The sequence below is a fragment of the Erythrolamprus reginae genome, chromosome 1 (genome assembly GCF_031021105.1).
Source record: "Erythrolamprus reginae isolate rEryReg1 chromosome 1, rEryReg1.hap1, whole genome shotgun sequence".
Classification (NCBI taxonomy): Eukaryota; Metazoa; Chordata; class Lepidosauria; order Squamata; family Dipsadidae; genus Erythrolamprus; species Erythrolamprus reginae.
In genome coordinates this window covers 410771964-410784226 of record NC_091950.1, presented here as the reverse complement: position 1 = coordinate 410784226, position 12263 = coordinate 410771964, and the positions used below count along the sequence as shown (strand labels likewise).

Here is a 12263-nt window from a genome sequence, read left to right as displayed (position 1 = left end):
TAACAGTGACGACTAACCTTTTCTTCCTTGGGTGCGCGATCGCGTGCCTGCGTGTGCCCACACCCATAATTCTATAGCCCGCACATTCCCCAACCTCACACATGCACACAACCTTCCATTTTGGGCCTAGGAGGCCTGCCTCTGTATGCCAGAAATGGCCCATTTATGGACTTCTGGTAGGCCTGTTTTTTTTGCTGTCTCCAGGTTATGGAGGCTTTCCTGAAGCACTTTTGGGACTGCAAGATTGGGAGAAATGCAACAAAACAATAAGAACCAGGGTAGGCAATATGAATTTGATGATCACATTTATAAACTTAAGAGGTTTGTAGGAGATGACCAGGCTGAATCCAAACGCTCATCATCTTAGGCCTCCAAGAGAAATCTAAGTCTAGCACCCCTTGAAGTCTATTAACTCTTAGATAATATTATACCAATCACACATTACTAACCAGAGCATACAAAACTTTTGCCAGATCAATCCTTGAATACAGCTCATCTGTCTGGAACCCCCACTACATTTCGGACATAAACACTCTAGAAAATGTCCAGAGATAATTTACTAGAAGAGCCCTCCACTCCTCCACTTGCAACAGAATACTTTACGCAACAAGGCTTACAATCCTAGGCTTAGAAAGCTTAGAACTACGCTGTCTTAAACACGACCTAAGCATAGCCCATAAAATGATTTGCTACAATGTCCTTCCTGTCAATGACTACTTCAGCTTCAACCACAACAACACACGAGCACACAATAGATACAAACCTAAAGTAAACTGCTCTAAACTTGACTGCAGGAAATACGACTTTAGTAACCAAGTAGTTGATGCATGAAACTTACTACCTGACTCTGTAGTATCCTCACCTAAACCCCAAAACTTTACCGTTAGACCTTCCACAGTTGACTTCTCCCGATTCCTTAGAAGTCAGTAAGGAGCGTGCATAAGTGCACAAACGTGCCTTCTGTCCCCTGTCCTAATGTTTCTCTTACTAGTATCATGTATATAAACACTGTTATAACTTTGTATACCTTCAATACATAATTGACAAAACAAACAAATAAATAAATGATTCACATTGACTGTTAGTATGACAGATTCTTATACTGTATAGGTTGTATGGAATAAATTTGCAACGCTTTTGAACTCTATCCTGGCTCCTTGTTTCTTGTACCTGTCAAGGTTGTTTAGGCATTCTTACGCGATAAAAAGGGTGCCCTCTTTTATTGCTTTTTCTCTAATAGGTCTTCATCCAGGGTATTCTTTTTCACTTGATCTGCTTTCTCTTTTTAAACAGGACCTTAAGAAAGTTTTGCTCCAATAGATCTACGTCAAACATTTTTTCCCCCTCTCCGTGTTGGATTTAATTCGAAGCACTCTCACATTCAGCTTTAGGTTTATTGTTTTGAAATGCACAGGACCAGTTTTCCATATACAGTGGTACCTCTACTTAAGAACGTCTCTACTTAAGAACTTTTCTAGATAAGAACCAGGTATTCAATATTTTTTGCCTCTACTTAAGAACCATTTTCTACTTAAGAACCCGAGCCCAGAAAAAATTCCCAGGAAATTTGAGAAGCGTAAAGGCCCAGCCAGTTTCCTGCCATTCTCCCTTTAATCCCAGCTATCTTGGGCTTTTCTGGGCTGCCAGAGGAGCCTTTTGGTGGCGCTTAAGGAGGCTTTGGTAGTCCAAAGTGAACAAAGCATTTTCCTTTCTCTGGGCACCGCCTCAGAGTCTCTCTCTCTTTTTTAAAGCCTTAAAGTTTGGATTTTTTTGATTCACCTCCTCCTCTTCTTCATCCTCCTCCTCCTACCCAAATTCTGAAATTTTATTTCTTTCCTAATGGGTTTGCACACATTATTTGCTTTTACATTGATTCCTATGGGAAAAATTGCTTTTACTTAAGAACTTTTCTGCTTAAGAACATGGTCACAGAATGAATTAAGTTCTTAAATAGAGGTACCACTCTATGCCGCCCTGCGTCCCATGGGATTGGGTGGCATGTAAATCAATTACATTACATTCAATTAAATATGCTGCCCAGTGAATAGCTTCTCTGTGGTTAATGGGGCATCGTTGCAGCCAATCAAAGTAGATTACAGATGTGCGCTGTGAGGCCTTCAAGTTAACTGGCCTACAAATAGGTTCCAGCCAGCGCCAAGCAGAATCTGGTTATGGGAGGCCATGAAGGTTGTAGCTGAACTGGAAAGAAAACAATAGCAAAGTTTCTGCACTGTGCCAAATAATCCCACATGGCTGTTGTAACCAGTGACTGAGCTTGACAGAACGGGGACTTTAATTTAATTTATTTTAATGTATTGACCTCTCCCAATTCCTAAGTGGTCTGTAAGGGGTGTGCATGAGTGCACCAGCGTGCCTTCCATCCCCTGTCCTTAATGTGCTTCATTTTTACTAGTTGCATGTATTTGAATATTATTATTTCTAATGCTCTTTTTCAAATTTTTGACTTTTACTGGTACCGTGTATCTTCATATTATCATATTTTAAATAAATAAAAACACTCAGTGAATACACAGTCAAAAGTTGTAGGATAAAGTGATAAAAAACCAGATAAAATCCATGATAAAATCCAGTCTATCAATTATGCATTGTCAATACTACTAAAATTACAATGGATAAGCTATGAGATCTATATTCGATTTGACACTATTAGGGAAAGGAATAAATAAAGTTGCCATATTTGTCGTATAAATTAGCTAAGGTGTATTAGGCACTTAAAAGCTGGCCACAAATGGTATACATACACACACACACACACATACATGCATATACACATACATACACACATATATATATACACATATACAGTGGTATACACATATACAATCTACATACATATACCTGTGAAAATCTACGAAAACACATATACAGTGGTATACACATATACATATATACATATATACAGTGTGTTGTGGTTGGCTCTGGCCCAGCTCCTGCCCCAGGGAATGGGGAGGTGAATGCAGGGGAAAATTCACCATGTCACAGGCCTGTGTTATTGCCGACAGAATCAGTTCAGAGTTTAGTTTCCTCGGACGAAGAAGAAGGTGGGAGTGACTCGGCAGAGGAGGGCTTGGCACATAGCCAAGGCAGTCAATCTTCCTTATCTTCCATTGATTCAGATGATAATGTTTTGGACCCACGCAAGCGCAGAATTATGCGTAGAAGAGACCAAGTAAGAACATATTACAGGAAATAAGGGAGGCCACCTGTGTTTGGGTGGGGTTCCAGTAATTAGGGCTGCTGCTATAAATAGCAGCATGTGGGTTTGGCCGTTGTGGAAGATTATCTTATCGGAGTTCGTCAGGAATCCTGTGTTTTCTGGACTTTGTTGCTTTTTCACGCCTTGGAAAACAAAGCAGAGCAACGTGTGTGTGTGTGTATCACTTCCTTGGAAGAAGAAGGGGTGTGAAGTTTCTTCACAGCTGCTAGCTAAGTACTTAATGACTGCTTAAGGGAAATTGTACAGACTACCTGGTTGTTTTGGGAGGAGTGCTCTTTGCAATACGAAAAGAGTGCTATGTTTATTTTGAATTTTGTGATAATGAACATTGTTTTGAATTTTCAAACGTGTGTGTGTCTGAAATTTGTACCCTTGAATTTTCGGGAGGCTCCTATCAGAGAGCCCGGCAGAACACAGTGGTACTTCTACTTAAGAACTTAATTCGTTCCGTGACCAGATTCTTAAGTAGAAACGTGCTTAAGTAGAAGCAATTTTTCCCATAGGAATCAATGTAAAAGGAAATAATGCGTGCAAACCCATTAGGAAAGAAATAAAAGCTCGGAATTTGGGTGGGAGGAGGAGGAAGAAGAGGAGGAGGAGGAGTGTTGCTGCCGAAGGAAGAAGGTGAGGTGAAGGGAATCAAAAAAATTCAAAACTTTAAGGCTTAAAAAAGGGCTGTGAGAAGGAGCACATGCCTCCAATATACCCGGTGCGAGGCTGCCTCCCATACACTGGCTGCTGCTGCTACCTGCTTCCTCTTCCTTCCCATGCTGAAGGGCTCCCCTCTCCTCTCGCTCATTCGCTTTGTAGCCGGCGCTTTTCCTTCGTTGTGGTGACTCCTCGGCAGCCCAGAGCGAAGCAATAGAATAGATCCTAATAGCTCCTATATCTCCTATACCTTTCTTCTATTCCTATATCTCTTCTTCTATTCTTTCATTGATATGTTCTATTACTATACCTTCTTTCCTATTATTTCTTAGATATATTTTACTATGAGTATCTCCTCTAAAACCTTCATCATGTATTTTACTATGTGTATACAGTGATCCCCCGTTTATTGCGTCCCCAACCATTGCGAACAGGGTACTTCGCTATTTTTCAACCCGGAAGTCAAAATACCATCTATGCATGCGTGCCCGTTTTTTCTATGGGCACGCATGCGTAGATGGCAACCGGCTTCCCTGGGTCTTCCCCCTCTTGCTGGCGTCAGCGAGGAGTTTCCCCACCGCCCACGCAAACTCCTCGCTGCCGCCCGCCCTTCGCCCGCCCACGCGGTTCATTCTCGCCGCTTTCGAGCTGAGTCCGGAAGAGAATTCGCTCCCGGACTCAGCTCGAAAGCGCCGATAGCCAGCGTGGACAAGCCGTTCACTAGCGCTGGCTATCGGCGCTTTTGAGCTGAGTCCTGGAGCAAATTCGCTCCCGGACTCAGCTCGAAAGCGCCGATAGCCAGCGCGGAGGAGCCGTTCACTAGCGCTGGCTATCGGCGCTTTTGAGCTGAGTCCTGGAGCAAATTTGCTCCCGGACTCAGCTCGAAAGCGCCGATAGCCAGCGTGGACAAGCCGTTCGCTAGCGCTGGCTATCGGCGCTTTTGAGCTGAGTCCTGGAGCGAATTCGCTCCCGGACTCAGCTCGAAAGCGCCGAGAGCCAGCGCGGAGGAGCCGAAGATTGGGGGCGGCGCGGCTATTTTAAAATGTCGCCGCCTGCATGGAGGGCTTGCCAGCACCCCCCGGACCCGCAACCCGGGTTTGGGGGGCTGCTAGGAAGCCCCCCATGCCGGCGGCAAACAGCCGCGCCGCCCCCAATCTTCGGTTCCTCGCTAGCGCTGTGGGAGTAAAAACACCATCTGCACATGCGCAGATGGTGTTTTTACTTCCGCAGCGCTACTTCGCGAAAACCCGCTCGTTGCGGGGGGTCCTGGAACGGAACCTTCGCAACGAGCGGGGGATCACTGTATAGATATATACCCACTAAAACCCTCATTGTGTATTGGACTAGATAGATAGATAGATAGATAGATAGATAGATAGATAGATAGATAGATAGATAGATAGATAGATAGATAGATAGATAGATAAATAAATAAATAAGTGTAAAATACAGACTCTTCCTTGTTTTTTAGTTCTAGAGTTAATTTATCCATCTCTGCACAAGATGTGATTTTCTCTAGTATCTCCTCCTCATGCATATGCACAGCAGTGGAAAAATGAAACGGTACCATAGGAGGAGGATGCCTTTTATTTAGGATCTCATTCAGAGATGATTGGGCTTTGTCCAGCTACGCTTGGGTCTAAATAACACAAACGTTTCCAGTCCTGATCTTGACCTCCCTCTTATTTCCTGTGATAGAGAGCCATCCGCGTCCGCAGCCACTCCATGGAAACCATGGTAGGAAGCCAGAAGAAGCACCCGCCTGGAGGAATCCCTGGGAGCTTGAGTGGTGGGATTGTGCACAACAGTGTTGAAATAACCAAAACTACCTTCTCCGTAAGTTGCAATTTGGAATCATTTAGCTCAGTCGAAAAGAAGGGAAGGGGACATGAAGCCAGATTATTTGTGGGACCGTCTTCTGCCACATGAGTCCCAATGATCGGTTAGATCCCACAGAGTCGGCCTTATCCAGGTCCTGTCAACCAAACAATGTCACTTGGTGGGGCCTAGGGGAAGGGCCTTCTCTGTGGGGGGCCCGGCCCTCTGGAATCAGCTCCCTCCAGCGATTTGCACTGCCCCCACCCTCCTCGCCTTCCGCAAGAGTCTTAAGACTCATTTATGCTGCCAGGCTTGGGGCAATTAGATCTTGGCCCCCTGGCCGATGAATGTTATATATGGCTGAGGACTTAATGAACTATAGTCTGGAGGACAGAAGGGAAAGGGGGGGACATGATCGAAACATTTAAATATGTTAAAGGGTTAAATAAGGTCCAGGAGGGAAGTGTTTTTAACAGGAAAGTGAACACAAGAACAAGAGGGCACAATCTGAAGTTAGTTGGGGGAAAGATCAAAAGCAACATGAGAAAATATTATTTTACTGAAAGAGTAGTAGATCCTTGGAACAAACTTCCAGCAGACGTGGTAGATAAATCCACAGTAACTGAATTTAAACATGTCTGGGATAAACATAGATCCATCCTAAGATAAAATACAGAAAATAGTATAAGGGCAGACTAGATGGACCACGAGGTCTTTTTCTGACGTCAGACTTCTATGTTTCTGTGTTTCTATGAATGTGTATGATTGATTTTTAAAATATTTGGGATCTTAGATTAGTTATTTAGTTTAATTAATTGTATTTGCCATTGTATTTTATTGTTTTTTTATTATATATTGTAAGCCGCCCCTAGTCTTTGGATAGGGGTGGCATATAAATGAATGAATGAATGAATGAATGAATGAATGAATGAATGAATGAATGAATGAATGCTCAGCGATTAAAGATGTGCTTGTCAGCTGAAGCTGACTGCCTGGGTTTGAGAGCATAGCATTGCGTGATGGGGTGAGCTCTTCTTACTCTCAACCACCTCTTGCCAACTTAGGAGTTTGAAAGCATGCAAATGTGAGTTAGATAAGTAGGTACCCCCTTTGGTGCCTCTCTCAATAGTCTAGCGGTTAAGATGCTAGGCTTGTTAACCTGAAAGTTGGCAGTTCGAGATCCCAGTGCTGCTGTTTGGGATGAACTCCTATCCTTGCTCCTGCTTCTATTTGAGAGCGTGCAAATGCGAGTAGGTAAATAGGTACCCCTTCAGTGGGAAGATAACAGTGTTCCATGCACCTTGGCATATAATCATGCTCGCCATATGACCACGGAAGTGTCTTTGGACAATGCTGGCTCCCTTGGCCAGCAAACGGAGATGAGTCCCCAAACTTGGCAACTTTAAGAGTTGTTTGCCAGACCCATCCTAGAATACGGCTCATCTATTTGGAACCCATACCACATCTCGGACATCAACACCCTTGAAAACGTCCAAAAATATTTCACCAGAAAAGCCCTTCACTCCTCCACTAGAAACAGAATACGTTACGAAAATAGACTACCAATCCTGGGTCTAGAAAGCTTAGAACTACGACGCCTAAAACACGATTTAAGTATTTCCCACAAGATCATATGCTGCAACGTCCTACCTGTCAATGACTACTTCAGCTTCAACCGCAACAACACAAGAGCACGCAACAGATTCAAACTTAATATTAACCGCTACAAACTTGACTGTAAAAAATATGACTTTAACAATCGAGTTGTCGAAGCATGGAACTCATTACCAGACTCAATAGTGTCAACCCCTAACCCCCAACATTTCTCCCTTAGACTATCCACAATTGACCTCTCCAGGTTTCTAAGAGGTCAGTAAGGGGCGTACATAAGTGCACCAGTATGCCTTTCGTCCCTTGTCCAATTGTCTTTCCTTTATCTCATATATCATATATATTTTCTTCCTTTCATATATCTTCTCCTTTATTTTTATATTTTTCTTTATATATATTATCTCATGTTCGTTCTCTTCTATGTATTGTGTATTGGACAAAATAAATTAGATAGATAGATAGAGATAGATAGATAGATAGATAGATAGATAGATAGATAGATAGATAGATAGATAGATAGATAGATAGATAGATAGATAACTTCCAGAATTCTCCAGCTAGCGCAGCATGGAGAATTCTGGGAGTTGAAGTCCACAAGTCTTAAAGTTGCCAAGTTTGAAGACCTCTGCCCTAGAGTCAGACTCAACTGGATATAGGAAACCTTTCTCTTTACCTTTAAAAGAAGGGATCTCTGCTCACTAAAAGCATTCAGTCTTCATTAGCCTCCTCAGAGATTGAAGAAGGGGAAGGAGGATTCTGTGAATTTTGATGAGTTATCCTTAAACTTATGAGTGAGTTATCTAGGTTCAAGCCAGAGGCAGCATTCACTTACTTTCCCTACTGGTTCCAATACCAGGTTGCTACCAGAACGGTGGGCGGCGGGTTGAGCCCAAATTAAGGATACAAGCAACAAGTTACAGTCATACAGTCCTAAGTGGGAGGAAATGGGTGATAGGAATGATGAGAAAAAACTAATAGAAATAGAAGTGCAGACTTAGTAAAAAGTTTGACAGTGTTGAGGGAATTATTTGTTTAATAGAGTGAGTCATTATTCTTTTGGCATAATAATGCCCAGGATTAGAGGCTGGGTTCTAAGTGACAGATAACCAGGGCAGAAAACAGTTACAGGTAGTCAGTGATGGGTTCCTACAGGTACACAGAACCAGTAGAAAAAAATTTGAATTTTTTCCTTTTATTCCCTTCTGGGCTCTGGGTATGTTTTTCCTATCTCAGTAAAGAATAGAATAGAACAGAATAGAATTTTATTCGCCAAGTGTGATTGGACACAAAAGGAATTTGTCTTGGTGCATGTGCTCTCAGCGTACATAAAAGAAAAAGATACATTTGTCAAGAATCACGAGGTACAACACTTAATGATTGTCATAGGGGTCAAATAAGCAATGAAGAAACAATCAATATTAATAAAAATCTTAGGATACAAGCAACAAGTTACAGTCATACAGTCCTAAGTGGGAGGAAATGGGTGATAGGAATCATGAGAAGAAACTAATAGAAATAGAAGTGCAGATTTAGTAAAAAGTGTGACAGTGTTGAAGGAATTATTTGTTTAGTAGAGTGATGGCGTTCAGGGAAAAACTGTTCTTGTGTCTAGTTGTCTTGATGTGCAGTGCTCTATAGCAACGTTTGGAGGGTAGGAATTGAAACAGTTTATGTCCTGGATGTGAAGGATTGCTAAGTATGTTTGCCCAGTACTTGGAATCAATTGTTTCTTTCTTCAGCCTCCATTAGCAGCAGCAACAGCCAAGAATCAGTCAAGGAGTCCCATAAAGAGGAGATCGGGCTTATTTCCCCGTTTGCACACTGGATCCGAAAGCCAAACAGAACCTCGGAGCAGATGGTAATTCCATAAATATGTGTTTCTGCATGGGGTGCCTTGAACTGCTGGGGCCTTGGAAATGCTGGGAAAATGGCATCTTCAGGGGAGAACATGATTGGGTTGTACATAGATTGTGTTTAGTGATCAATCGCATGCGACATAAAAACAGCATAAAATTGTAAAATACAGGGTGTCCCCAAAAATGTATACACATTTTAAATAATTGTAAACCTGGTGTTTATTATAATTTTATTATAATTTTATTATTTCAAAAATGTAAAAATATTTACAAGTATCATTTTATTGTTTTTTGTTTTTTATTGTTTTATTATTTTGTTGTTTTGTTGTTTCATTGTTTCATTGTTTCATTTTACGGATTTTTTTTTTTAAATAAGTTATTTATATATTAAAAACACAAAAACAGAACAATGTATTAACTATTTGTAAATACAACTGTAAGGTGTCTGTTATATGACAGTACAACATATATCCCCTTCCCTCCCCCCTCCCCGACTGTTTCCCTTATAGATTGTGTTATTGTATATTCACGGACATTCGTATCAGCGTAATTATATACATATTATTAACAGTAATAATAGTACAACTTTTATTGTTTTTATTTGTTTTCGAAGGTTAGTCTGGCTGTCATTATTGTGTTCAGGGATAGAATCTGCAACATAAACACAACCAGTTTAATTATTGGCTATTTACAATTACTTAAAATTATTTAAAATGCAGTGAAAAAAACAGTAAAATGATACTCGCAAATATTTTTACATTTTTGAAATAATACAATTATAATACATACAGTAATTGGAAAAGGCAGTGAGAAGTTTCCGTGGGGCCTCTCTAGGAATCTCCTGGGAGGAAACAAGGCCGGAAAAGGCAGGGAGAAGCCACCGTGGGGCCTCTCTAGGAATCTCCTGGGAGGAAACAGGGCCTCCACCCTCCCTGTGGTTTCCTCAATCACATTCATTATTTGCTTTTACATTGATTCCTATGGGAAAAATTGCTTCTTCTTACAAACTTTCCTACTTAAGAATCCACACTTTCCTTTATTCTGTGGTCCCTCTGGTGCTCCCTAAGCTTGGCTGCTTGCTTGCAGACGTTTTATGACCCAAGTAGGTAACATCATCAGTGCTATTGAGTAGGGGGTTCATTAGTTTTGGTGGCGATGTAGTTTTCTCTTTGATAGTTCCTTCATGAGTGTATAATTTTCTGCTTGATTGCTTGTCCATGGTGTTAATCCCCATTTATCTGGATGTTGCCTGTTGGAGAGAGGATGCGCTGTAGTCTTCTTTCCTTCTTGATATTGTTAAATTGTCTCTTTTGGATGATGTGTAGCTGGAGCTGCTCTTATTCTCATCTGTTGGTTCCTTTCTCCACAGTGACAGTGGCTCAGGAACACCCAAGACCCCCGATGGAGGGCATTCCTCCCTTGATATGAAGTCAGAGGCTTCCTCGAACCCAAGCTCTCCAGAAATCTGTCCCAACAAAGAGAGGTAAAAGCAAGGGGCAATTTTAAAGCCATTGGTTGATGGCATTCAAATGGAGCCATGAATTTTTCCAGAGGGGCCTGGCTCATCTTCCTAAGAATCTGACATGACCTGAGGTGGACAAGGAGCACCCACAGCACTGACCACTCACAATTACAGTGGTAATGGAACTATGACTAATCTCACATTGATCATCTTTTTTTAATTAATTTTTTGTATTGATTTTAAAATATAGAATATAAAACACACACACAACATACAACAAGTGCTCAATGATTGGTGCCCAGCACAAGACAAACATTCACACCCCACCACCAAATTGGGGGTGTTTCTCATATATACCACTATAAACTTGGAGGAATTGAACTTATTGATAATCCTCAATCTGTCAAAGACCTTGGAGTACTCATATCCAATGACCTAAGTCCTAGAGGCCACTGCAACAACATTGCCAAAAAGGCTTTAAGAGTTGTTAACCTAATCCTTCGCAGCTTCTTCTCTGGTAATTTTGAACTGCTAACAAGAGCTTACAAAACATTTGTCAGACCAATCCCAGAATACAGCTTGCCTGTATGGAACCCACATTGCATATCTGACATCAACACAATTGAGAGAGTTCAGAAATATTTCACAAGAAGAGTCCTTCATTCCTCTTTTCACAACAAAATACCTTACTCCGCCAGACTTGAAATTCTTGGTTTAGACAACTTACAACTCCGTCGTCTCCGTTCAGACTTAATTATAGTTCATAAAATCATATACCAAAATGTCCTACCTGTTAATGACTACTTCAGCTTCAACCGCAACAACACACGAGCACGAAATCAATTTAAACTAAATGTCAACCGCTCCAAACTTGACTGCAAAAAATACAACTTCAGCAACAGAGTAATCAATGCCTGGAATGCACTACCTGATTCTGTGGTTTATACTCCTAACCCTAAAACCTTTAACCTTAGACTATCTACAATTGACCTCTCCCCCTTTCTAAGAGGTCTGTAAGGGGCGTGCATAAGCGCACCACTGTGCCTACCGTCCCTGTCCTATTGTCTTCTTTTGTTACTTTTTTATCATTACTTATCTAATGTTTAATTTGTACAAATTATCAGCCTATAATTGTTTGACAAAATAAATAAAATTATAAATTACAAAACTCAAGAGCAAAATATCTATTTACATATTATAAAGTGATTCCAATTTATTCCTTGTAGCTTGGTCTCGGATTCTACTAACCATATATCATCTTACCTTGTCCCATCGTCCCATCAGTTGTTGCAAGTCAGAATTCATCCTTTTGTCCATAATCTCAAATTGAATATGATCCACCATATACCGGTACCAATTTTGCATTGTCCATTTTGTCGCATCCTTCCAACCCAAGACTATTACCGCCTGAGCGCTTTCTATCGCTGCTTGTTTTATTTCTCTAAATTCTCCCATCACATTGCCTTTAAATAATACTGCCATTTCCTTGGTAATTATCCATCGTATATTTAACATCCTATTAATATCCTGTTGCACTTTTTGCCAAAAGTTCTTCACTACCGGGCATTCCCAAAGCATGTGCATAAACACTCCTTTAAACACGCCGTTAAATAAGGTTCAGGAGGGAAGT

The 12263-nt window shown here is 41.2% G+C and overlaps 1 protein-coding gene across 1 annotated transcript in view; it reads left to right on the top strand.

The window, feature by feature from the left end:
• Positions 1-12263, top strand: part of RAP1GAP2 (RAP1 GTPase activating protein 2) — a 263765-nt gene that overhangs the window by 239362 nt on the left and 12140 nt on the right. The window contains exons 17-19 of the mRNA XM_070735240.1: positions 5585-5722; positions 9055-9173; positions 10541-10654. Of these exons, the coding sequence (XP_070591341.1) occupies positions 5585-5722; positions 9055-9173; positions 10541-10654 (371 nt within the window). The remainder of the gene's footprint in view (positions 1-5584; positions 5723-9054; positions 9174-10540; positions 10655-12263) is intronic.